General features: G+C 37.3%; 2 protein-coding genes across 5 annotated transcripts in view; one reads left to right on the top strand and one right to left on the bottom strand.

Moving 5' to 3' along the window:
• The first annotated feature begins 1,605 nt into the window (after positions 1–1,605).
• On the top strand, positions 1,606–14,727 carry LOC102694587 (angiopoietin-related protein 7). 2 transcript variants are annotated; one of them, XM_069198657.1, is made up of 7 exons: positions 1,606–1,693; positions 5,236–5,872; positions 8,824–9,055; positions 10,188–10,325; positions 11,407–11,623; positions 12,689–12,884; positions 13,937–14,727. In XM_069198657.1, exons 2-7 carry the CDS (start codon positions 5,513–5,515, stop codon positions 14,081–14,083), a joined length of 1,290 nt encoding a protein of 429 aa, XP_069054758.1. In that variant the 5' UTR covers positions 1,606–1,693; positions 5,236–5,512; the 3' UTR covers positions 14,084–14,727. The 2 variants fall into 2 exon arrangements, with proteins under 2 accessions (XP_069054758.1, XP_069054764.1); XM_069198663.1 differs by lacking the exon at positions 1,606–1,693 and adding an exon at positions 5,051–5,135.
• Positions 14,728–18,912: 4,185 nt separating this feature from the next.
• The window catches only part of snx9a (sorting nexin 9a), a 53,382-nt gene continuing 46,130 nt past the window's right edge, over positions 18,913–26,164 (bottom strand). For all 3 annotated transcript variants that reach the window (XM_015351871.2, XM_015351879.2, XM_015351887.2), the window contains 4 exons: positions 24,496–24,585; positions 23,918–24,032; positions 21,888–21,979; positions 18,913–19,946 (listed from right to left, as the gene is read on the bottom strand). In XM_015351871.2, coding sequence (XP_015207357.1) covers positions 19,899–19,946; positions 21,888–21,979; positions 23,918–24,032; positions 24,496–24,585 — 345 coding nt within the window. In that variant the 3' untranslated portion in view covers positions 18,913–19,898. The remainder of the gene's footprint in view (positions 19,947–21,887; positions 21,980–23,917; positions 24,033–24,495; positions 24,586–26,164) is intronic.

The raw sequence follows: 26,164 nt of genomic DNA, 5'->3' as shown, positions 1-26,164 counted from the left end.
TTACTATTGTTTAACTGTCATCTATTTTACAGACTATACCATAATTTAGAATATAATCTGTTCTCAGTTTATGTGCGTCATAGCCATTGCACATACTGTACAGCAGCTGCTGGGGTGTTTTCTGTCATTTCTAACAATGTCTTTCCAGACACTTCCAGCAGATGGCACTATTGACATTATTATTATATATGACATTCTTAACCTTCTCAATTTATGAGTGCTACTTATTTGTGGCTAAATTTTGAGAGAATGATACTGATGATTATACTGTGTTTGAATGTTCACATTTGTTCGGTGTCAGTGTTTTCTTCAATAGAAACTACTGATATATTAAATAGATTTTTTATAAATATGTAATGTTTATAAACATTACATATTGTTTATAAACATTGAACAGGGGGCAGCACAGTGATTAACACTGCTGCCTCACAGCGGTGGGTTTAGTTTCGAATCTGGGGTGCTATCTGCCCAAAGTTTGTAAATGTTCCTAATATTTGCTATTGGTGCTCTAGTTACCTCCCACAGTCTAAAAACACACTTGTAGGAAATTGTCTAACGGTGCATATTTGGGCCATGGTGTGTCACAGTCTAGAAATACAACTGTTTAAGTTCCCACATGTCACAGCCTGTATTCATGACCAGTAATTGGCAAACTGAGCCTGGAGAGATGGGACCACGAACGCATAGAGTTGTGGACAGTTTTTAGTTTATATTCCCATATCTCCAATTATTTGGACACTTTATAAGAAATGCAGAATGGAAACAGGACCTTTGGCCTGTCAGAGCTTACTCAAAACCTGTTATCAAAGTGACTCTTGTCACGACCAATATAATATGTACCAACACCTGAAGAAGACCCCACAGCCGAAACATTGTGTTTCCTTTCTTTTCAGCATGGAATAAACCCGTTACCTGTTCCTTAATATGTACCAATGTTTGATACAAATGCAAAATTCGAATTTACTGATGTGACATTCATCATCCAGTTGGTCTGGTTTTTCGAACTAGTTTACACCTTACAGAAGCAAAATACTGTGTGTTCTTCTCTTTATAATTTCTCTCACATAAATTGACTGCCTTCAATTATGCTGATAGGAACTGTGCAATCTTGACTACTAAATTGGGGCAACATTGTATTTTGAACTGTTCTTGCATTTATTAAAAATATTTTAGCTGTTTTAACACCACATAAATGCCTAACACCAGTCATGGGTATTCTTAAGATTTGTATTACTTGAGCTCAGTATCTTCTTTAAAAAAACAATATACCAAAATATATTCAAACACTTCACAAAACTGTTTTTTCACTATTAAAAGTAATACTGCTACAGTCTCACTGAGCGATATATACAGTATATAAAACTATCGGTCTAGAAAAGGCATGCATTTACTATGCATAATTAATCAAACACACATATGTACCGTATTATTTTAAGAGAGTGACTTTGAAATGTCATGAACTGGATTCTCTGAATAGCATCCGTTTTGCCAAGTGCATTTAAATCCTCCTGTCATTTTATTAACTAGGAATCCAATTAAGAGGCTTAGCACAGATAAATGATGTCTGTGATGTACAGTACTGAGTAACACTGACCACATAATCAGACTTCCAGTGAAACTACTTATCTGTAGTAGGATATTTCTCTGAAGGGAAATGCACAGTATCAATACTGTGTATTGCTGTCATATATTGGTATGTATGTTTCCATTTCTCTCTGCTTTATTGATTATTAATCAAAATGGTTCTCTTTGGCTTTTTTTCTGGACTGCTGTCTAGTATTTACAAGTCATTGTTTGAAAATAACTTGTCACAATAAGTGAGAATGCACGGTTGTATAGTAGATTAAAGAATAAAGGTATTTACTCATGTATCTTTCAGTGATGGGATGTGGAGTGGATGATCATGGGAGTAGATAAAGCTTAAAAAAGACATTTATGACCTTTTTGAAATTTGCAAAGGAACAACGTGCAGCCTCAAAGATTTAAGGCATTACGTGACTTCATCTCTCATTAAAATACTGACAGGTTTGTTTTTACTGTGACCCTGGTGAATGCAGGAGAATTAGAGTTCTTTAACATACAAGAATACTTAAGAGTTATGTGTGTATGCACATGTAAAAATATTGAGATTGCAAGTACCATGGAGTGTAAATCTATATTACATTTAATGTCACTAATAACCTGTAGTTTGTGTTGGTGCTAGGATATCGGTACTTTTGCTTTCTTCAAAGTGTGTTCCTAATCGCCTAAAACATGATCTGATTTTGGAAAATAATATGCTAAAGTCTCAAAAGAAATATATTCATTGGATTTTATAAGGGATATATTTGTTTTTGAAAACTTTTTTGTTCCACAGCAGTTTCCAGTTTTAACCACCTTGTTTTGTTGCTCCAGTGCGTTATACTGTATATACATACAGCAGGGCAATGGAAAGCTAGAGTGTAGTTTGTGAAAAATGAATACAGTATGTATAAAAATATCCTTCCACATTTTCAATGATTGTTTAAAGTCTAGGATCCACTTTTGTTTTTCTCCTACAAGCAGTGTATAAGGTAAAGGAGATGGAAGGGAGATGATTGTCTTGCAATATAATCACCCCAGATCCTCTTTTCTCCCGGTGAACCTAATTACTGGATGTTGGGAGGCTATGAAACGTTAATTTAACAGGATTAAATTTAACCCCTGTGGGCTCTACTTAGCCTCCTCAGGACCCTGTGCAGTTGTGATCATACTGCTGCAAGTTCTGTGTTTTTCAGAACACGTGAATCACCAAAAATGTTATGTGAAGTGCCAGTTTAATGTGGAGAAACTCAGAACACTCAGCAGTGGTCTGGAAAACCATAAAATGGACAGAGTACATTTTAAATCAACACTGAGGTTTTATCAGTGATGAGATGAACCACAAATTGAATGCAAGAAACTATGTGTTGCTTATTTATCCTCACTACCTAGGATATAACGTGAGAAAAATTGAGTTTTTAAGTTTTCCAAAACTTCAAAAGTTACATTTTGAAGTAAGTTGTATAAATCAAGGTATATCCAAGAGGCCACCACTCTACCACTGTCTCAACTGACATCTGTATATAAAGTATTACATGTATCTGACCTAAGTACAAATACAGTTCTATGATGCAGATATCATGTGCTGAGACCTGGGTCATGTCATTTGCTTCCTGTGATTCCCCACAATTGCGGGAGCACTGATTGGCATTAGACCATTTCCAACTTCCTGGACGCCGGCAGAATTTTTAGTGACTTCATTGAGAGGTGCTTTGCTGGAAGGTAGGGTGCTGTGTCCAGTCTGAGTTGTCCATTGTTTGGGTTATCCTTTGCTTCTTGCTGTCCTTTTAGTACACCTTCTGCCTCCCTCAAGCAATTTTGTGATTTTTATCAAAGTGGTTTAGAACATCTTAAAATGCAAGATATTATTTTTAGGATTTTAATAAACGGATGGTTATTTCCTGGCCATTAGCAAAACACTTGCTTTTAATTTTTTTTTTTATTTAGCCTTAAACATTTGTACAATATTAAGGCATTTCAAGTATTTCTGACAAAGCAGACAAACCTTGCAGTAACCGAGAGATTTTGGTTAAGCTTGATTATTGTGATTTCATTACTGGAGGTGAACTCGGGTAGATTCTGAGCTGTTTTATTTTGACAGCTATAGATGGTTGTAGCCTTACGTTGTTCACTGTGAATCAAATAAGTAACCTGGAGAAAGGAGAACTTTAAACGAAAATACCTCCTTTTACTCCAGTGGAAGGAAATGTCAGGACAGTTATTAGAGGTCATTAAAGACTACTAGTTCAGCTATACTGTATTTGTATGATATGTAGCATCCAAAACAGGTGTCCCTAGCATTGCTCTTAAGCCTGATGTTGTACATATTTTTTATTTTGGAATTACTAGTTGTTCTCTTCATGCTTCCAGGATAGGGTCCATACGTTGGCCATATTTGCCTGGAGTTAACATTTTTCTGATAATAGATTAAATGATATATCTCTATAGGATATAGAATACAAATAACTAGCATAGTTAATCTAAGATAAATTGTCATTTGTTTTATATGGTTGATAATCTGGGGGCAGAACAATGGCGCAGTGGTAAGCATTTCTACCTCACCACACTGGGGCCCTGGATTCAATTCCAAGGGTGCTTTGGAGTTTGTATGTTTTCCTATGCTTGTGTGGGTTTCCTCCCACCTGGGATTAGGTTAGGGCTTCTGGGAAAACTGGAGTATCTGCATGTCTGTGTATGTCCTCGATGGACTGGTGTCCTATCCAGGGTGTATCCTGCTCTGTGACCATTACTTGCCAGCATAACCTCTGCCATCCACTGGCGACCCTGTATTGGATAAAAGGATTTATAAAATGAATGGATGGTTGAGTATCTGATAGAGAAAAGGGAGACAAAAGACTCACAAAATAATTTTCTAGTTAAAATATGTTCAAGTAGGTAGCTGTGTCAGAAAGAAACACAACGTTTTGGCTATGGAGCCTTCTTCAGGTGTGGGAACCTTCACCCGAAGGGAACACCTGAAGAACGTTCCACAGCTGAAACGTTGTGTTTCTTTTCTTCCCTTTTCAGCCTGGATTAAACCTTTACTTGTTCCTTTGCAGCCTACGCATGCTGACGCAGCTACTGTACCTACCTGAACTACTTCAGCCTACTTCTGCTGCGACCCACTATGCCTTCCTCTAAATCTTTTTATTCCTTCATCATTCCTTCTCCTCCTCCCTGGGCTACTTGCCCACCTTTTCTCACCAAACCAGCGGTCTGCGATCCGTTCTCACAGCGATCTGTTCCAAGACCTGGCTTTCTAACCACCTCCTATTCCTTTACAGATGTTGTCATTATAATGTCATTCCTAAATTTGGTCTGAAATGTAACACTTTTTTCTTTGACTCTGACACCACCCAGAGTAACACTGAGAGACTTCTACAACACATTTCAAGGAAACTAATGCTTTCTACCATTTTCTCCCTTTTTCTCCCTCAAACAATATCTTTCTAACAATATCAAAGAAGCTAAGGCATTTTAACAGCTAACAGCTCCACATCATCTTCCCTCATCAGATCCACACCCAAAGAAGACTTCACAGCCAAAAAGTTGTGTTTTTCTTCTCTTTTCAGCAAGTAATAAGCCTTTACTTGTTCCTTAGTTATAATATGGTTGTGCTTGTAGAGGTTGCTGAGAATATTCATGTTATACTTTTTGTTTGTGTCTGTGTTCCAGGGCCATTGAAGTGTACTGACATGGACAAACTACTTTCTGCAATGAGAGCCTAGGAATGTTTTAAGTGGAATTGACTGTCTTAGTAGAAGGCCCTCAATATAAAGTAAAAAGGAAATACAGTACAAACAAATTCTTCAACGTAAGACTGGGTGTGTTGAACATATTGCCTATAAAACATTAGAGGGGACGCATGTGCTGAAGAATTAATTTCTTTGCTCTTCAGGATTCTCCCCTGTGTACATTTCCCCTTCCAAGGTAGCTTGGGTTTGGTGTGACAATGACGCTTTTATTGCTGAACACTCCTGTCTTCTTGGTGGTCTGGAGTACCTGGCTCATGGTAGGGGGAAACGATACTGAGTTCTACGAGAATACTCAACCGATCAGCAGCGGCCTGATTCAGTGTGGAGAATACAGCAACCATGCCCTGCCCAATGGCAAATGCCGCATTGTGGCCACTCTTCCACAACTGGATGAACAAAGATGTCCGGACATGTTCCGCTGCACAGATGAAGTGTCCTATTGGCTCCACGAGAACGAGGAGAGGAAGCAACAGATCCTGGACCTGAAGGAAACAATCTCAGAGCTACAGGAGGAGCTCAGGAATCATAGGCACCGAATCAAAGTGCTGGAGTTACAGGTAGGTCCTATTAATTTTATTTTAATTGACTAAATTTTCATTTCCATGAAATTACACTGAAATTGTTCCACCGAAAAAGCAATATATTAAAGTGGGAAAATATTTTGGGTGTTGTGCAGAGGGATGATGAAGTTGGAATGAAATTGATATACATGTACAGTACATGCCGAACAGAACAAACATGCAGCAAGATACTGTACAGATCAATAGTTTTTCAAAATAGCTACCCAAATATGTTTTATTTTGTACATTATCTCTGTTGTAGTTACTTATTCAGATACTTTGGGGAAAATGACTGTGGAAAAAAAATTATGGTAAAAGAAAGCATAAAAAGCAAAGCATAAATCTGCACTTAAACTTGAAAGTGTAAGATCCAAAATAAATCTTTCTGACTGCATGTCTGGAAAGTAGATGTCAAAGGGAAGATGTTTTTTGTGTTGTTTAGATTTGAGGGATGTTGTGGCCATTTAAGTAAATAAAATAATCAGCATACAAAAATCCCAATGAAATCTGTGATCATCTGTGACTTATTAAATATTTATGATTAATACAAGTAACCCTCGAAATCCAGGCAAATTCAGAATTTGTGCACAAAGCTATATATTAAATGTAGAGAGGCATTATACAAAAATATACACATTTTGTCCTTCAACATTATATAGTAGAACTCTAGCTTCTCTTTACAAAGCTCTGAAATCAAGTGGATGCCCTACAATGAGTTTCAGAGCTCACAAGACTTGGAAATGGTTGAAAATTCAGCCCTGACCTTAAGGTTATGTACTGTACTGTAGGTAGGATAGAAGGGTACACTGTCCAATCAATTCTGTGGAGATATCAGACAATCCCCCCTAGTTCTGATGGGCTGTGGACACACTAGCAAACCTTAATAATGCCTCCTTAACCCAAGCAATAAAAGGATTAGCTGTGAAGCCTGACCTTCCCATACATGCCTCCTTGCATATCCGTCACACTAATCTCACTTGGAGTGTCAGGCAGTGCTGTGACTCAGAGCTACAGTATACAAAGCTAGTATATTCTACCAAATTAATCCACCAGCCACCATTGTGTGTCAAGTCTATTTTTATTTGAAAGATTTATTAGAATAACTATCCTCAAGTCTATAAATTGTTTGTGTATGGGTGTATGCCCTGTGATAGACTGGTTCCTGGCCAGTGTGCAGACCCACATTGTGCTCTGTGCCTCCAAGACTGGCTCTGGGTTGTCATAACCAGGAATAAGTGAATTTCCCATAGTGGATGGATGGATGGGTGGATTATTCCCTAGTGCATTCAAATTGCCACCATCTTCTTTTTTGTTTATTTGGATTAAAAGATAGTTTTCTCCTGCTGTTGGTGTTTTTATTGGCATAAGGATCTGATGACTTTTAAAAGTTAGACTGAAAAAAAAATGTACAGCATGGGGATTTGAACTGCCCTGAGTTGTCTCAGTAGAAAAGGAGCTTAATGTGAAATATTATAAGGTGAATAGAACTAAGCTAGATGCCAATCTGTATGACAAAAGGATTCTAGAGAATATTAACATGGTATTAGAATAGGTACAGTACAGTAGGTCTTGTTGATCTAAGTTGGGTTTTTTTTCATATCAGTGAAAGACGCAAACAATGTGTCACGCCCAGTACACCTAGAGGGCACTCTATTTCTGTCCTGTTCCTCGTTCCCTGTGATTATTCATGTCTTTCTGGTGTGTCTTGTTGTGTAGCCTATTTACTTCCTATTTCTGCTCTGCTCCTCGTTCGGCATTGAGGTTCGGATGTCCTAAGACTCACCTAGCACAAGGTCGCTGTCCATGGCCTGGGGGCATAGGTTTCTGTACTGCATTTCCTGAACAGCTGAGCCCAGGCTAACCCCCATCTCGCCGCTACGCATAGGGTCTTTTCCCTCTCCTGCCATTCCACTGTTCGTCCTTTCCGACATCCGTGACACAATGCCTGGTATAATAGGGTTTCAAAAGGTTTTTCAGAACCTTCCTCTGAAGAGATTAATTTTCACATTGCACAGAGGTAGTCGTTCCCAAAAAAATAGATTGGATTGAGAACTGGAGGAACTGATTTTTAAAGGAAAGTTCAAGAGAAGATAAAACCCTAATATCACCCACTTTCAGATATTGAGGTATAAATATTTTGTTTTTATACTTAATTGTATGTTTCACTCTGAATCCCTCATCCTACCCAATCTTTAGCCTTGCAGCAGCTCCATGGCTCATTCCTCATATTGGGGTCACCTGACAGTCTCTTCTTCATGGAGAGGTTATTCTCCTCAGCCTTGGGAGTTAAGCCTACTGACTACTGAATATATAGAAAACAGAGAGCAGAGAGTCCAATGTAAAAAAAATCATATTTGCGGTGATGTGATAAACAGTTTACCACGGATCCGTATTAGGGCCATTGTTCTTCCACATTTCTATTAATAATCTATATTCTTGTATAGCAAGTACATTAGTCTAGGAATACCAAAATAGGAGATTTGGCTAGAATTGTAAAAGCTGGAAAGGAAATTAAAGCAAAACCTACATTATAAATATTGCGATTCAGTGTATGAAGAGAAGCAGAAGACGGTAACTGCAGCCCACTGACTTCATTACCCTTTCCGGTTACACAGGTATACTAGTCACGGAGAGGAGGGCATGGAGAGGAGAAACAGCTTCTGCTGCACAGCTTGAGGGGTGCAAAAAAGAGAGTGAAAGGAGGGAAGAGGTCCCCTTTTATAGAGCAACATGGGGAAGGGAAGTGAGCTTGCAAATAAGGGGGAAAAGGTCAAAGTGTAGATGGTGGCCATGTCAGACTGCTAGCAGAGGCAGAATGCTACAATATTGTGATGCAACTAGGGGCTTAGTCCTTGAGGAGAGTAACTTTCCCCAGTAGCTTTTTCCTACTGTTCTCTGCCTCGGGTGAATTTGTGAGGAAGTCCTCTCAGCTTTTTTTCCCCTGATAGAACGAGGAGAAGAATGGACTGAACTCCTCCCTGGAGCACAGGTTCCATGAACTGGACCAGCATTACACTGAAGCCAACACCCTGCTTCATATCCATGGCTCGCTCATCTATGACATGCAGTCGCAGATCCACAACCTGTCTCTGCTGGTGGAGAAGGTGCGCCGTAACCCCGGGTGTATGATCAACATTGTCCGGAGTCCTCTCTTCAGCCCCCAGGAGGCCCTGCACCCAGGTAAGCTCCTGAAAATACTTCTTCACTAGGATCAAGGCCTTACCCGCTGAGAAGATTATTACTGTAGGATGCAAGCTGCACATAGAGTACATACAGAGTGCCTGGACATACGAATAAGTCCTCTAAGACCCTCTAAGAATTCACTATCATTTTCCTCTCATGGCCTTTCTACATCACACCTACTTTACTGCTGATTTTCTAACACAGATGTCTTAAGTTTTACAATTAACTTTTTATGTGTTTGCATATTATTGTGACGTACGATGAATGACCTCCAACCTATATGCCTAGTTACTTTATTAATTACTTAAGCTAGTAAGTTAGTTAGTACTGTATGTTATACATTATTACTTTTCAGATTTGCTTTGGCAAATGTATGTCACACACAATATTTTTAATTTAGACAGTATGTACTGTACAGTAAGTGTCAGGTAAAGAAATAATCAGGAAACTACATATGCTAACAATGCATGCCGTATGGGGGTGAGAAACAGTAATTTACAAATTTTAGCACTTTATTTAGCACCATCAATTTCCCTACGGGATTAATAAAGTATTATCTATCTCTCTATCTATTTAACTTCATGCATTACCAAGTTTAAAGCAGTACTTCCAGATCACTTTTTAATACCAAAGAAAAAAATAATGAATACCATGTGTGAGCACATGACGGAGTCTAAAACCTCAAATGCAAGTACAGAGACATGTTTACACTTACTTCTGCAGTGGTTTAATTTCCTTTCTATCCTATTGGTGTCATGCAGTGCTCCTACTCACTGAATTATTGCATTTGTTGTGTGCTTTGTCCTGTTCCTGTAAATGAAATGTATTTCATTTTAGGTACACCAATTACTTTTAGGCCTGAAGACATCCTAGTGTCCTTTTAATGAGGTCTGCATGAGTCAGTTCCTACCCCACCCCCATTTACGTGCTGCAGTTTTGTTTATCTGTATTTTTTCACTTGTGGTTAAATAAAATACTTTTTTTAGGTCAATTTATGGTTAGATTCCTCAGTACCTCTTTCCTTAATTCTGGCTGAGATGATTTGTGCATTGTGCTGGCTTTTGACAAAATAATTACTAATAAGTTGAGTAATAAGTTACTCAAATGGGCATTCATTTTTTCTTTTCAGAAATACAGCGTGTGAGAAACTGCCCCATAGACTGTGCCTCCATTTACTACAATGGTGTGCGCAGGACTGGAATCTACACTGTGGTGCCGTCTATGGGAGGAGCTCCAGTTGAAGTCTTCTGTGACATGAACACTGAAGGTAACTTTTATAATCTACCCCTTCTCCCTGTTGACTTACAGCTACTGTAACTTGCACTTACAGTATTGTGTGAAAAGATTTAGTGTCAACTTCTGCACTTCATTTTTTGCTTAATGTTTTTTAATATAACAAACCTTTAAAAACCTCTCATAGAAAGTTCAGTGTGGCTTTCGAGATCATTTGTGGTTGCACAACTAGCAGAAAAAACAGTGTTTTCAAGTAATTATTTTTAAATTTTTCAGATTGGCAAATTTCTTACTATCAAATTTGTATCTACTCAAGCTGATAAGATTTCTGCTAAGTAGCAATATTCTTAACAGACGTACTTTGATCATTTTGACTGTCAAAATAAATCGCCTATAGCAATCAGTTTGCTAATTGCCTGGTGAACCATAGAAAAACACTTGTCTTCTTTGAACAAGCAAAGGTCAGTTCCAATTTATTCACCAAAACTCTAGCCCTCTGATGCTCTGAGATGAAATACCTGGAAAGAAGTGATATTTGTTCTGACACTATTTTCAATATTTTTATGTCTTGCTGGTTCATTTTTAATCTGCAATCAAAATATAAACACATTTTCATCTATAAAGCCTGGGTCTCATTGTCAGAATTTATCAGACAATTATAGACAATTCTGTTTTATTATATTTTTTTTTTAATGAAAGAGGTAAACAGGGAGTCTTGTCTGATAAAAAAACAGTTTAAAAGAGAAGAAAATACAAGAGGAATCCAGACAGAAGAGAAAAAGAGAATGTGAGTGAAGATCACATGGATTTATATTTTACAACCATGGTGGTAGGGTACAGACAACCAATATGGATACCTTTGATAAGCAGATAAACTGGGGAGATGAGAAGTGGTCAATGTAGTTTTAAAAAGACTGCTGGGTTTTACAGAGACTCATGCAATATATCATGGCTTCCCTAGCAGGCGATGCATCCTAAAGTATTACAAATCCCATGCCCTCATTTGGTCCTGTGAGACACAAACAGTATAGGACACTGGTCGACACCAGGTTAAGGTATATTATTAAGTAATAAAACAATGTCTGAAGAGTTTCAGGACAGAACTTCTCTTTTAGGTGGGGGATGGACTGTGATTCAGAGAAGACAGGACGGCACGGTCAACTTCAATCGCAGCTGGAAGGAGTACAAAGAGGGCTTTGGTGACTTGCATACCGAGTTCTGGCTGGGGAACGATCACATTCATGACATCTCTAGCCAAGGGGATTACTCCCTGCGCATTGACCTTGAGGACTGGAACAATAAGCACAAGCACGCGCTGTACGAGAGCTTCAGGTAAGGACTTGCTTGGCTGTAACCTAGTCTTTGTGGTAAGTCCATCCATCCATCCATTTTCTAATTACGTCTTCCAATTGGGTGTCACGGGGGGAGTCAGAGCCTATTCTGGCAAGCAACAGGAGCAAAACAGTGTCTACCCTGGATGTCCATTGCAGGGCACACACACAGATACGCACACACTCAAACCTAGTGTAGCAGTGAAGCAGAAAACCTCAGCACCCAGAGGAAACTCATACAAACTGCAGTGCTGCCATCTGCGTGGAATTTGTATATTCTCCTTATGGTTGTGTGGAATTCTTTCAGATGCTCCAGTTTTCTCCCACAGTCCAAAAACATGCTGGTAGGCTAATTGGCTTCTGGGAACATTGGCTTTAATAAACCATTTTGTGAGTGTGTGTTTCTATCTTGAAATGGACTGGCATCCTGTCTAAGGTGTATCCAACCTTGTGCCTGTTACTTTCCAGCTCCCCCATGACCTTTAATTGGATGAAGGTGAGGAAACGGATGGATGGATGTGCTACTTTCAATGTTTACAAAGTTTTAAATTCAGTTTAGGTACAAATTAAACAGTAGATATGATAAGAGGTAAGTACATTAAACCAAAATTATATTTAAAATTTCAGGAAAATTACAGTAAATACTTCTGGGAAAGAAACTGGAATACATGTGTCTGCTTTTTTGGTTTTGTGAATTTTGTGGTATTGTAAAGATAATCGATGTTGCCTATAAAAGTGCTACATACTGTACCATTTCTTAATATTATTGCACAAAAAATGAACTAGTAATTATAATAGCAAACACATACCTGTACCGTAATGGTAGTTTCTAATAAGGAGTAAAGACTGTTCTATGTTTTCAGTGAAGTGCAAATGTTTATCATTGCATGAGAGCAAAACAATATGTACAATATTTTTTATGTTATCAGGAAAAGTACTGTTCACTGCAACAAGAAATGTATTATTGTGAAATCACTCTTCATTAAAACCTAAATAAATGTGCTTACAATTTCAGAAGAATTGAAAAACTGGTATGGAACTGATTTTTTTTCTCTGTTATTTGCAGTATTGAGGAGGAAGTCAACCACTATCGTCTGCATGTCAGTGGTTTCAGTGGGACTGTGGAAGACTCTTTCAGCTGGTACCACAACAAGCGTAGTTTTAGCACCCCGGACACTGGGAACATCTGTGCTGAAATATCCCATGGGGGCTGGTGGTACCATCAGTGCTTCTTTTCCAACCTCAATGGGGTTTATTACAAGGTAAAACAGCTGACCAGATACAAACGTCAATATAGCAAAGCTTGCTCTCCTTTGCCTGTGTAAAACAGAACCCTTCAAAGAGCATCTTGTCACAGGAAATAGCATGAAAGGAAATAGCCAACACACAATGATGAACATAAATAAAGCCCTTTTTGTGACAGTTCTGAATATACAAGGGAAGCCATAAGTGAATCACTAATTTCAGATTTATTGAGTAGTAGTAAACCCTGGTGAAGTGGTTTTATTTCAAGCCCAAAGATTCTATCTGAAAATGTATTTTTAGATAGGAATATAATGCATGTTCCTGGTTGCTTTTTTCTGTCATTTCCCTCTATCATCCTGCTTAAATGGCTTCATCAGCTTGATGCTTAGTTCTTTCAAGAGCAGCTTTCTATTTAAATGAGAATTCTAAACACTTGGAAAGGCTTCAGTAAACCATTTTGAATTTAAAACCAAGATAGAAGAATTGTATGCAACAGAAACCAAACTTATCCTGCAGCTAGGATCACCCATTTCCCCTTCTCTTAACGACAGACTACTCTTCTTTTAAATTTTCTCCATTCATTGGAAGTTTCATTTCACACCTCTCTACACCTATTCTGACTTCACACCTCTTGATTGACCTCTCTTTCTGTCCCCTGCTCCCGCCTCTCACTCCTCCTCCCTCCCAGCCTTTGTTCTCCTGCTACATTACCTTTGCCTACTGCCCTGTCTCTCTCACACCTGAAGAAGGCTCCACGGCCGAAACGTTGTGTTTTCTTTCTTCTTTTTTTTCAGCATGGAATAAACCTATTACTTGTTCTAGTAATATGATTTTATCACTTTGAGGAGAAAGCTTGAAATTCAACAACCATTTTTGTTACTTCCCATTAATATATAGTTAAAGTATGTTGTTCTTGTAAAGATGGGCTCCAGGGTTCTAAAACTACACAAAGATGAAATTGTGGTTTTAATAAACTTAATAAAAATCTAATTAAGTTACTTAAATTATTAACCAAAAAAATGACACACAGTGGGTACTGCTATGATGTTGCACCATTGAAATCTTCCAGGGTGGCCGTTACTCTGCAAAAGGGAAGAATCTTCTTGGTCCTGATGGTATTGTATGGTATAGCTGGAAGGACTCGGATTACTATTCCTTAAAGAAGGTAAGCATGATGATCCGTCCTCGCACGTTCCGACCACGGCTCTCTCCATGAGGACATTCCTGGATTTCCTGTGAAGGTATTCCATTCTGCATTCGCTCAAGGGAACTCGGGCAGCTGATCTAAAGGCCAAAGTCATGAAACATTTGTAGAAATGTTTGGTCTTGTACATATCTGACTTCTAAACCTACAGTTCTGTTCTGGGGTTTGATTGACCAGTAGACTTGACTGCGTATGGCTGCAGAAGAGGATCCAACGTATTTTTGCAAAACAGTGCAGCATTGTAGCTGAATTCTCAATTGCAAAAGTATTTCTACACATTTATTGTTGGTCATAGCAAATATTTAATAGTCTTCAGGGTTCTATAGCATAAACTGTACTGTACTTCAAGTTATTCATTGCATATTTCAAACATTTTCCTAAACATTATCAAGAAAACTGGCTTTCAGTAAAGGTGTTTCCTATATTGTGAGGGTTGAATTTGTTGTCTGTGATGATAGAATGTAACAAAAAAAAATCAGACGATAAATCTTTACAAAATACATACACTACTACTCAAGGCCACCATGGAAAAGTCATATTTATAGAAGAGTATAACACTTCTAGATTATAGTATTGTTTATACAAATATAAGCTTTTTTATCTCAATATAAAAGTATATAAAACAGATCTATAATTTAAAATAGGTCATATTTTTCTCTTTTCCAAACCTTATAATTTAAACAGTTACCATCTTCTATATAAATACATACGAGCTGTAGCATCTACTGTACCTCTGCAACAGTGACAAGAGTGACTCAGACAAAAAGCTGAAATTACGCAGAAACTTGTTTTTACTTCTGAGAATCAGATGTCCTTTATGTGACAAATGTACTGTATATGCTTATTATCGCATATAAAGTATAATCAGTAAGAACTAAATTACAGTATATCATATCTAGTCAGCTTAGAGTTTTGAAGTAGTACTATTTTTGAGACTGTCGGGTCTTCTCACACTTAAACCACCCAACACCAAGGAATAGTCCATTTTCTGTTGAACATCACCAGAGTTGGGTGAGGTTGGCACCACCATATCCTCAAAGATGAATCGGTGGGCTCTGTACACCTATGAAAAGAAGAAACATTTAACATGAGGAGCTGCTCAGTGCAGCATGAAATGAAAAGTAAGATGGTGATTCAGTGGGCTATGTACAGGAGGTATAGAAAGTCACCACCCCCTTTCAAAATGTTTACCTTTTGTTGCCCTAAAGCCCAAATAAGAGAACACCCCCTGATTCAATACTTGGCGGAAGCACCTTTTGCTTGAATTACAGCCTTGAGTCTGTTTGGATACATCTCTACCAACTTTGCACACCTAGAATGAGGAATATTTGCCCATTCCTCACAGAATTGTTCAACCACAGTCAAATTGCTTGGTGTCTGTTGATGGACTGCCCTCTTCAAGTCATTCCAAAGATTTTTGATGGGATTAAGGTCAGGGCTCTGACTAGGCCACTCAAGGACATTCGTCTTCCTGTCCTACAACCACTGTATGGTTGCTTTGGGTTATTGTCATGTTGAAAGGTGAACCATCATCCCATTTTCAACTTCCCCTTCTATCCTGACAAAGTGCCGCAGTCCCAGATGAAGAGAAACACCCCCACAACAGGACGCTGTCACCACCGTGCTTAACTGTAGGAATGGTGTTCTTTGGATGGTAAGATGTACTGTTTTGCATTCCACCAAAAAGTTCGGTTTTGGTCTCCTCTGACCACAGAATCTTTAAGGTGCTTTTTAGCAAAACATAAACTTGATATGGCTTTTTTTTAAGGAGTGGCTTTTTTCCTGCCACCCTCCCATACAGGCCAGATTTGTGGAATGCTTGTGATATTGTTGTCACACAATGACCAGTCTTTTCCATGAAGGCCTGTAGCAGTTACCATCGGCCTCTTGGTAGTGTCTCTGATCAGTCTCCTTCTTGCTCGGTCATCCAGTTTGGAGGGACGGCCTGATCTAGGCAAGGTCTGGGTGGTGCCATATGCCTTCCACTTCTTAATGATGTGTCTCAAGACGACTGTGCTCCATGGGATACTTAAAGCCTTTGAAATCTTTTTATACCCATCTCCTGACTTGTGCCTTTCCACAACTTTATCTTGAAATTCTTTTGAAAGCATCTTTCTGCCCATAGTGGATTCTATGCTTTGAAATGCACTTCCAAGCAGTAGAATCCTCTAGAAACAGCTGCTTTTATTCCAAACTAATTAAATTCACCACAATTGATCACAGGTGGGAGCCAATTAGTTTGTTGTGTGATCTGCAAGATGATTGGTTATACCTGAGCAAGTTTACAAATGCAATTGTAAGAGAAGGGGAGGGGGGTGTTCACTTATCCAAAATAAGGTATTTTACTGTTGTAATGTCAATTTTCAGAATGTTTTGGAAATGTATTTTCACTTGGCTACCGTGGATTACTGTGTGTAAATAAAAATGGAACAAGCCTAATTTAATGTTGTTATTTTCAGAGTGTCATACAACAAAAGGTACTTATTTTGAAAGGAGGTGGTGACATTCTATACCCAGTGTAATTGCAACCCAAAGAGTTGAAGGGTCTGAAATAATTGATTTGAGGTCGAAGTGGAAAGCAAGAGAAAGCTAGTTTATGCGCAAAACATTAGCATGTTGTCAGCGTGTGGCTGAGAAGTGTTCAATTTCATGATGAATGTTAACTATTACATTAAATCAAATACTGTTACAGTGTAAAATTGTAAATATTCAATGTTTGAATTTAGTATATATTATAAACCACAGTGCTGATTTGTTACATGCTTGGTTGAGGAATTACCCGTGAAATAAACCTACAGTACCTGTTACAACATTTCCATGTATTTCCATATTGTGGCTCAACTCGCTCAATAATGGACATGCAGCACTATTTGTAAACGTTTGCTGTAAATATGCATTTGCTTGTAAGTGACAAACGATATCTTCTGAGCAACACTTTAAAGATCCAATCCCAGGGAAGCTGAAAAAAAAACCCCATGGAATTCTGTTTCTTGTAAAATAAAAAATAAAGTGACTTTGTGTTTTGTATTCTGGTGTCTTAGAAGTAGGAACTCATATATACGTTTTAGAGATTGGACATATCTCTGAAGATATTTTTGTACAGTGTGTTCTTTTATATACATAAAAATCCAAAAATTATATTCAATCTGATAATGTTTCCATCACAATACTGGGGAAAGGACCCACACAGACCACAGGGTGAGCACCCCCTGCTGGCCCCACTAACACCTCTTCCAGCAGCAACCTTAGTTTTTTCCCAGGAGGTCTCCCACCCAGGTACTGACCAGGCTCACACCTGCTTAGCTTCAGTGGGCTGCCAGTTGTGAGTTGGCTGCAGAGTGATATGGCTGCTGATCTATCATTAACGGTGAAATGTATCCACTTACCTCGTAAGGCCACATCAGCAACATGGCAAGTTTTCCTTTTGTTACCATGGGCACATTACTGCTTCCATTTCATTGAGCAGGAATGATACCATCTTAAGACAGTTAAAGATAGTCTTGGAGGACGGTAGCTCTTTGGAGTTGTGTCATCTGCACAACTATCCCTGCAAGAGGCAGTATTACTGTAGGTGAAGATACTGTATGTGGAAGTTCTGTATTGGAGTTATGTAGAAGGCTTCCTCTACATACTATAGAAGTATAAGATTCTAAAATCTCACGCACAAAAAATACTAAAAATATAAGAAAAAAAACAATTGTATGACAGCTGTTTCATATTTCCTTATAAAATACGCAGATAAGAGGTTCTGGATTTACAGATGCTTTATCTCTGCTTTATCAGCCTCTCAGGAATCTCTTGAGGCCATGATCCATTCTACAATTTGTTTTCAACCTTGTAAAACTTAATCCTGGACCTGAAAAGCCAGGAGTTTGTGGCACTTCATTTAGCATACAGTATATTATTAAATATGAACAACAATTAAAACAGCAGAAAATAGAACAACGTTTAAAAATAAAAAAAATGTTTTAAAATAAAAAGCCTTAGAAAATATTCACCAAAAGATTTAGAACTACTGCGTATTTCTGATTTTGGAATTCTTGATGCCAAACATCAACTGTGGGAGTACCCTTAATGTGAAGTGTACTGGCAAACCCAGAACAAAATTCTCATAAATGCCTTTTATTAAGTTTGGATGGCCAATCCCACCTGAAACAGAGTGAGAGTGTTGAATAAATTGGTCTGTTCTTCTTTTCCCACTATTTCCTCCAATGGGCACAAATCCAGTTTCCTGTAACACCCGTTCTTTGACACTGCCTGAGCACCAGCCAAATGACTTTCTCATTTTCATTCTGCTCTTATCTACCAGCTGTACGTTTTTACATATTTCATTTCGAGTCAGCTTAGAAAAATGCTTTCCCTCTCGATGTTGTGTGTTAGACTCAACAATTTCCGATGGAGTCTAACTGCATTTTAAACCACTTTTAGACCTCAGAAGCGAGTCCTGCAACTGTACAGCTAGGAGGTAGTAAAGTTATAAATGGCATACAGGAATAAAAATTCTGTGTGCAAAGCACATTTGTATTTTGATTCCTGCTTTAAGATGTTACCTCATTAGGAATGATTTCATACAAGCAAAAGTATTAAACCAAAATTATTTTCAAAAGCATTACACATAAGATTTTACAAGCAGCAGCTTGCAATATAGACCAAAGCAAAGTGCCACTGACATATCTTACTTCAGAATCTTGAGCTGTTCTTATCCAGCAGTCTGTTCTCCAGTCTCTTCCTTTATAACTGCATAGTTTTTTCAAACCTTAAATCAGTGTGCATCCGTGTAAAAAAGACAAATACCTGCAGCTCAAAGAAAAAAAAAAATTCATCCAAAAGAAGTACAAATGTTGATTCCAAATTATATTGTGACTTTTATTATAGTAAGGCTACAGCTGTACTGCAAAGGCATTTTTACAGATACATACAAAACAGTGTTTGGCAAAAGCTTTGGAAAGGGTTGCATTTGATGACTTTTTGTATTTGGTGATAGTTTACAATGACCCAGATAAATATGTCACAAGCCAAAAAAAAAAGACCAGATGTAAAAAATAGAGAGTACAAGCATGGTTTTATATGGACGTGTTTAGCACTAGCATTAATTAATAGTCAAAGTATGTAATTAAATACAGCATTCTACTAACTTGCTACTTTTGTTTGGCATACATTAGATGCTATAAACTGGTTAGTAGTTTTAAACAAGCTTTAAGGACATAAAATGTCTTTCCTTTGACTCATAGACTTGTAATGGTCATATTGCATAACATTCAAACCCAGTGGATGAACACGTGACATTATTCTTTAAACCTCATACATTTATCTGGGTAACTCTTAAGAGCTGTCATGTGTTAAAGTGCACTGAGCCTGTTACGCATGCAATTGGTAATATACAATTACCCTAAACACACTTCATTTTAAATACAAAAATACACTTTACATTATTTAAAGGACTCCAGCTGTACTTTGAGAGAATATGCCTTGATCGTGTATACATTTTTTCATGGATACAATAAGTGCATATTTATGAAATGCATCCAAATCACAATCTACTATAGTTGACCTCAGAACTTCATCCTTATACCAACTCTCTATTAACATTAAACATCTACAGTGTCTCCAAACGGAAGGCAATGATTTTGCAATTGTACTCTTCAGGAACCATCAAAAGTGCATCAGTAATGACTTAAAGCCACTCCCGTTTTTTTCTTAATTTGCTCAAGAGTAACAGTAAATTATATAATATTAAATTCATTATACACACGTATCTATAAAGAATTATAGAAAAAGAACATTTTGGATTTTTGGATTTGGAATTTCTTCAGTCTGCGCGTCATCTCTACAAAGTGGTGAACTGGTTGAGGGCCTGCCTCAATTTCTCAGCAATCTACAAGCACAAAGAAAAGCATGTTAAAATACATCAACACACAACACGGACCTTATTGCTCCCATTATGTTGATGACACTATGCAGGTTTACACAATGATATTCCAGGAGTGAATGTGTGAGACATGTCACTGCCATTTTAGATCATATATTTTTGCTTTAAAATGCCACTTCTCTGTAATTAGTGGACTGATTGAGCCAGAATTCAGTTGATTTCTTAGTATAAATGAGTGCATTCCCACTTCATTTATATTGTATGTTTACGTAGATTCAAGATTCATAGATTAATCAAATCTTGTGTTGAAAAAGCTGCTAAAAATCTAGGAAAAATTCATATATTGGTAAAGACTTATGCTGGCTAATACTTGAAATCTGTCAGATGAAATCTGTCAACCCAACACAGACCGAGCTCTGGCTGGAAACATGGTATGCTGAAGAAGGCTTCAGCTTTCTTGGCCTTTGAAAACTCTACAACCGTAGGATTAAGGGGTTAAAACCCCAAATACCAAAGGTTAAATACCCAGGAAAGTGGGAAAGTTAACATATTTAAACAAGCACTTTAGTAAAAATCTTTCAGGTAAATAAAATGGTTATTAGTAATGGCATTTTCTGCCTGTTGTAAAAAAACCTTTCACAATAATTAAAGCTGACTAATAGTGTTATAATAATTACAAATTCATGCTTCTGAAATTTAAAAAAAAATTCAAATTGTAGACATCTCCAGTTCTATAATCCTAACTGTAAAATGTAATTTCTATTTTGCTATTTATTTTCAACTAGAAAACTCATTGAGAGATCTTGTTTGCTCATTTTTAACAATGCTGATACGAAATTGACAATTGACCGCACAGAGCAGAGGATGACGAAGTACAGATAGACTGCTCTGACCCAACCACTTTGAAACCATTTATAATTTAGCACATCACAGAAAACACAAACTCATTTAGGACTAGCTGAAGCAGAGGTGTGGTCCTCATGGATAGGCCTGCCAGAGGCTGCAGAGCTTGTTACTGTATGTCACCAGGGACTGAGAGCGCCCCAGCCAACCTGCCCTTGGCAGTGCTCAGACCATGATGCACTGCTGCTTGGGGCATCCTCATCATAGTCGGCTACTTCCATAATCACAGTCAAACCTGCTCTGCCTGGATCATACACCTCAACCTGCGCTTAGGCATGTGTCTTTACTAGCAGAGACATCTGGAGGTTGTACTATTTTAACAATTTTTTAGTAGATGTAAAAAAAAAAAATGAAAATCAGGTGTTGTTTTTCACATCTGAATTTTAGTGAGCAAAATTAAAATGGTCATCTCTCTCACTGAAATTATAAAACAGAGAGACACCTCCAGCTTTTTAATAATCTATTCCCATGTGTGGTTGATAAAAAAAGAGAAACCACAAACAAAAACTAATTTAAGGTTTGTAAAGAACATATTCTGGTGATAATTATATTCTTAAGCAGATCAGGACTCCACTTTGCAGTTTTGCGTAAACGATCTATTGAAAAAAGTATCACCTTAAAAGCACCAAGCAGACAACAAGGCGACGGTATAAGGAAAGTATAAAATGAGGCTGTAGTTTAGCTACATTATGATCACATTAATGCTTCATAAGACTTTATTTTCAGTGATGACAAGTCTGAAGCCAAGTATGTTTCCATCTGTACTTAGTTCATCTTGAGAAGCACTGATTTTATTTACCCGAGTCATCGTTTCCTCAGGTAAATGTATCCCATCTGTTCACAGGTAATGACAAAAATAGTAGGGCAAGTCAAGCAATTCAGGATCAGTAACGATTCTTAACTAGAACTGCCACTGTTGGCTAGCTCTGAAACATATTACCTTTAGTTCCTTAAGAGTTTTTTAAGAAAGAGAAACTGTTGAAAAGTCCAATTTAAAACAGATGCAAGGAAAACATATGCCCTAATTTAACAAACCTCTCTTACCATTTCATAAAACTTCACTTGCTGCTCCAGGTAGAGCTGCATGACCCTGTTGTAGTCATAGATACGGTTGCTGTGGAAGTGATTCATTTCAGCTGCAGAAAAAGAAGCAGAATGGGTGGCTCAGTTCTCATTACACATCTAACAAATGTTTAGGATTGATTGGATAATGCTTCATTAGGTAAATCTGACACATATTAACAAACACACCATCATGCTCAAGTGAAGTATTTTTGTACTACATTTACCCTTAACAGGTTTTGTCAAACGTCAGTCCACAAGCGATTAAATTCATTTATTTCCTAGACATACAAGTTTGATATCAAAGTTTCTATTTGTGACTAACTCATAGCCAGGAACTAGACTTTAACAGGAACTGGACATGTACTGTAACTGTTCTACCTGACAACATCAGCTTAAGAATGAAAAACAAGCCTCTTAGCTATAATACAAAATACTTTGTATTAAATTAACTTTCATACCTAATCCTGTATACTAAATTAGAAGCAGCCATTTAATTTAAACCACATTTCCGAGTAAGGTTTCAGTATGGGTTGATCAATTCAGTCTGTAGCCATGGAAATGGTCACAGAAGGCCATGCACTCCCATAGGATAGAATACAGCTTCTCATAGTACTGTGCAAATCTGTACATGTTCCTGTAGCCAAGGACAGAGCTCTTGTTTTGTTGGTAATGCAGATGCATGTTCCATTAAAGTACTGGTGGACAAGCAGTGGTCCTTATTATCTATAAAAAACGCTTAAATAAGTCAAGAATACTCATTGTTTTGCATCATCTTACGTATGTTGTTGGGGTTGTGCTACTGCCATTGAGGCTTATTAAAGCTCACAAATGAGTCCCTTAGGCACTTTAGTCTTTCCATCTCTGCATAAAGGAAATTCCTAAGAAGAAAAGGTTGGTGAGCAGAACAGGGGTCAGCTGAAGCAGTGAAACATGATAGACTACATATTTTTATTTGTGATAGCCACATACATTCTCACTGAACCAATAAGTGGCTAAGTGTGTTGCTGTGTGAAAAGGCATCCCCCTTTTTCCTTGGGAACAAACTAGGCTCCATCATGTTCAAAGATCTAGACTGTTGATATACTTTAGATATAAGATGATAATGAAACCAGACAATGAAAGCTAGAAAATGAAACCAAAAGTTGCATAATAAACCCTGTTTAACCCTGTATATAAGAATATATATATACTACAATGTGTGTGTATACATTCTCTACATATACACATTTGATAAGTGGCAACACTTTGTATTTAGTTCTGCTTAATGGGGAATATTTAAAATAGGATAGAAATTTCAGAAATAATTAATTAGAACACAGATGGGTTATCACAAATCTCACTTCTTACTACCAATTTATTTGTCTGATGCTTTTATCTATAGCAGCATACACTGGGATCCATATACAGAAGGCATTGCACTGTAGCACTCAGTGGGAACAACAGTAGTGTCACAAGTGATTTTAGAACACACAACCTTCCAGTTACAAGACCAGAACTCATGCAACTACTCCGTACCACTAACCAAAATATTTTAAGAAGATTTATAAGCCTTTATTTATATATAGCATGTTTGTCTGTTAAACATATTTAAAACATTAATGGGAAAGTCAGAAGTGATATTTTATCATACAGTAAGCATGTGACTCAGAACAGTGCTAAACAGAATAAACTAAAAGGGAAATGATTGTTTACACAAAGAGTGGTGGATGTGTGGAAAAGGCTTCTCAGACAGGTGGTGGAGGCTAACAAATGACAGGACATTTTTTTTTAGTTTTACTTAATTATCAAACAAGCAAGATTGGCTGAATGGCGCCTTGACATTTGCACATCTTTCTTAGATTCATACAGTATGCTATTTATTGGCCACTCTGCGAAAATAAAATCTGGTTTCACGTTGCAGATATCCACAAAAGGGCAGTCTATTTAACGGGATCAACAAGTCAGACAGAAGAACCCACACTGAAATGAGTTTATCATATATATGGTGTAATATTAATCTTTCATCTCACCTTGCAATGCGTAAGACATAGTGCTCACACGCTTGGCCATTGTCTGCTTTTCTTGTTGTGTTATTTTACTCGCTGCAACCATTTTATCAGCTTCCTTCACCTTTTCTATCGCTGCCTAGTAAAGGTACAACACAGATTTGGAGGGAGTTGAATAAAACGTTTAAGAAATTGACAGCGAGAAGTTAGCACTGAAGTGGAAAAAAACAAAAAAACAAAAATGTGTTTATAGAACTTAGTTTTAACTAAAGAATTTCTGGTTGTGCCTACCTTTAAAACAACCATGCGACCACTATTTCACATGTTTATAGAAAATGCTCCTACACATTTCAAGTCACAATTTCCAGTTAATGGCATACGTATTTAAAAGAGAATAAGACTACCAATATACAGTACATTTAAACCAATTCAAACTTTACAAGCTAAATATAACCCAAGACCAGATATTGGAAACTTCATGCCTGCACATCTGCATATAGAGTGGCTTTTAGGATAATTTCTTTTTACAGGATTCCTAACCTTAAAAACATGACATGAACTGAACAGCTATTGTTGACACTTAAAATGCTAGTCTGCCCTACCTTATGAACACCAATTGTATCTGGAAAGCATCCCAAAAGCCCTTTGTATTCATTATTGGTTTCCATCAGGAAATGAAGGTCCTTCTTTGGCTGCACAGAAATAAAGAAAACAAAAAGATATATAGCAAATTCATAGTGGATAATTAACAAATAATTAATGAAATGACATTTGTTCTTCACAAACTGTAAAAACGGACAAGGGAGAGTAGAATGGCTTAGTCATCAAACCTGTGCAAGGTAATACAAGATTTTAAGCTCAATTAAGTGTCAATTATAATTATTAATTTAGCAAAATCTGTGGATGTTTAGTCAACCTCCAACTGGACAACTACTGTATTTATCACCCTGATCATGTATGATGACCAAATCACGCAGGCGTTTTACAGTGACATGTTTATTAATCGACTCTTCTCAGCTGCTCAGTGCGTGGTAGGCACTTTCAAAGTAAATACACTCATCACTTTCCAGCACTGCTTGCTATTACTTCTTACAATTAATTTCTTTGCTATATACTGTATGGTGTACAATGTTGTATCATTTCACATCTCTGATTCTGAAACAATCTCCCTTTTCCCTCTCATTTTGAAGTTGTTGAAGTGCAACAAGCCTCTAAAGAGCCAGAAACTATGACTAAAGAAAAAACCTTTAAGGCAGATTACATGTTAACTGAAGTAAAAAAAAACATTTCAAATATATGTGACCTGTTTAAATATTATAAATAAATTTAATTGGAGGTTTATTATTATTGATCTGTATAGAGCTTTCAGTTTGGAAAAATACTCCACAATTTTTATTTTGTACCCATATGTAATGTGTCACTTTATGTAACAATATTAGAAATTATTACTCTATTGTTAATCATTCTTAATCATTAAATGTACATTAATGACATAAAGCTGCAGCACTGCCAATCTGGATTTTCTATTATCTACAGCACACAATTAACTTGTTTCTTCCTAGTTTCTAGTGCCTCACTTGTATGCTGGAGAAGTGAAAATAAAATACTGGAGGTCAGATAAAAGAGAAACCAAATGATGATTAAGCAGAACAAGAGGTGTCAGAGAAGCAGAGAGGCTGTTGAATACAGAGAGACAACTTCAGAAACTTGATTCCTTCAATTTAAAAACATCAATTTAAAGAGTGTCCTTCACTTTTTCAACTCAGTTCCTTGGAAGTGCACGTTCTCCCAGGAAGTAATATAGTCAATGGCAAGAACATCTGCCCTTCCCGGAGACAGACACTTCAGTGGCGAGACATGCAATCTGAACAACACAAATAATTGTGCAAGTAAGCAGCAATGCCAGCACACTCTGCTAAATCATTTTATTCCAAAGTTGTGTCTTGTCATTCTGTTCAGCAACAATAACTCTTTTACTGTAAAAAATGAAACCAAATATGCAGTAACAATACAACTTAAAATCAGTAATACTGAAAGGGTAAAAGGTGGAATTCAACAAAACACCGTGTAAAGTGATTAGCAGTATTCTTTGGCTAAAGTAAATTACACAGCAGATCAATTACAATTTTCTGGTATACAGCAACAGAAAATTACGAAATTTATACTGTTTTGTACTTCTTCACTCACTGAGTGAAGTCTGTCCAATAAGATATTCACATTTCATGTTAGTTTGCTTGGTTAAAAAAAAATAAACCCCCAAATGTTAATATA

Source organism: Lepisosteus oculatus, chromosome 2, assembly GCF_040954835.1.
Source record: "Lepisosteus oculatus isolate fLepOcu1 chromosome 2, fLepOcu1.hap2, whole genome shotgun sequence".
NCBI classification, from domain to species: Eukaryota; Metazoa; Chordata; class Actinopteri; order Semionotiformes; family Lepisosteidae; genus Lepisosteus; species Lepisosteus oculatus.
The sequence above is the reverse complement of the archived record's forward strand: the minus strand, read 5'-3'. Positions and strand labels throughout refer to the sequence as shown.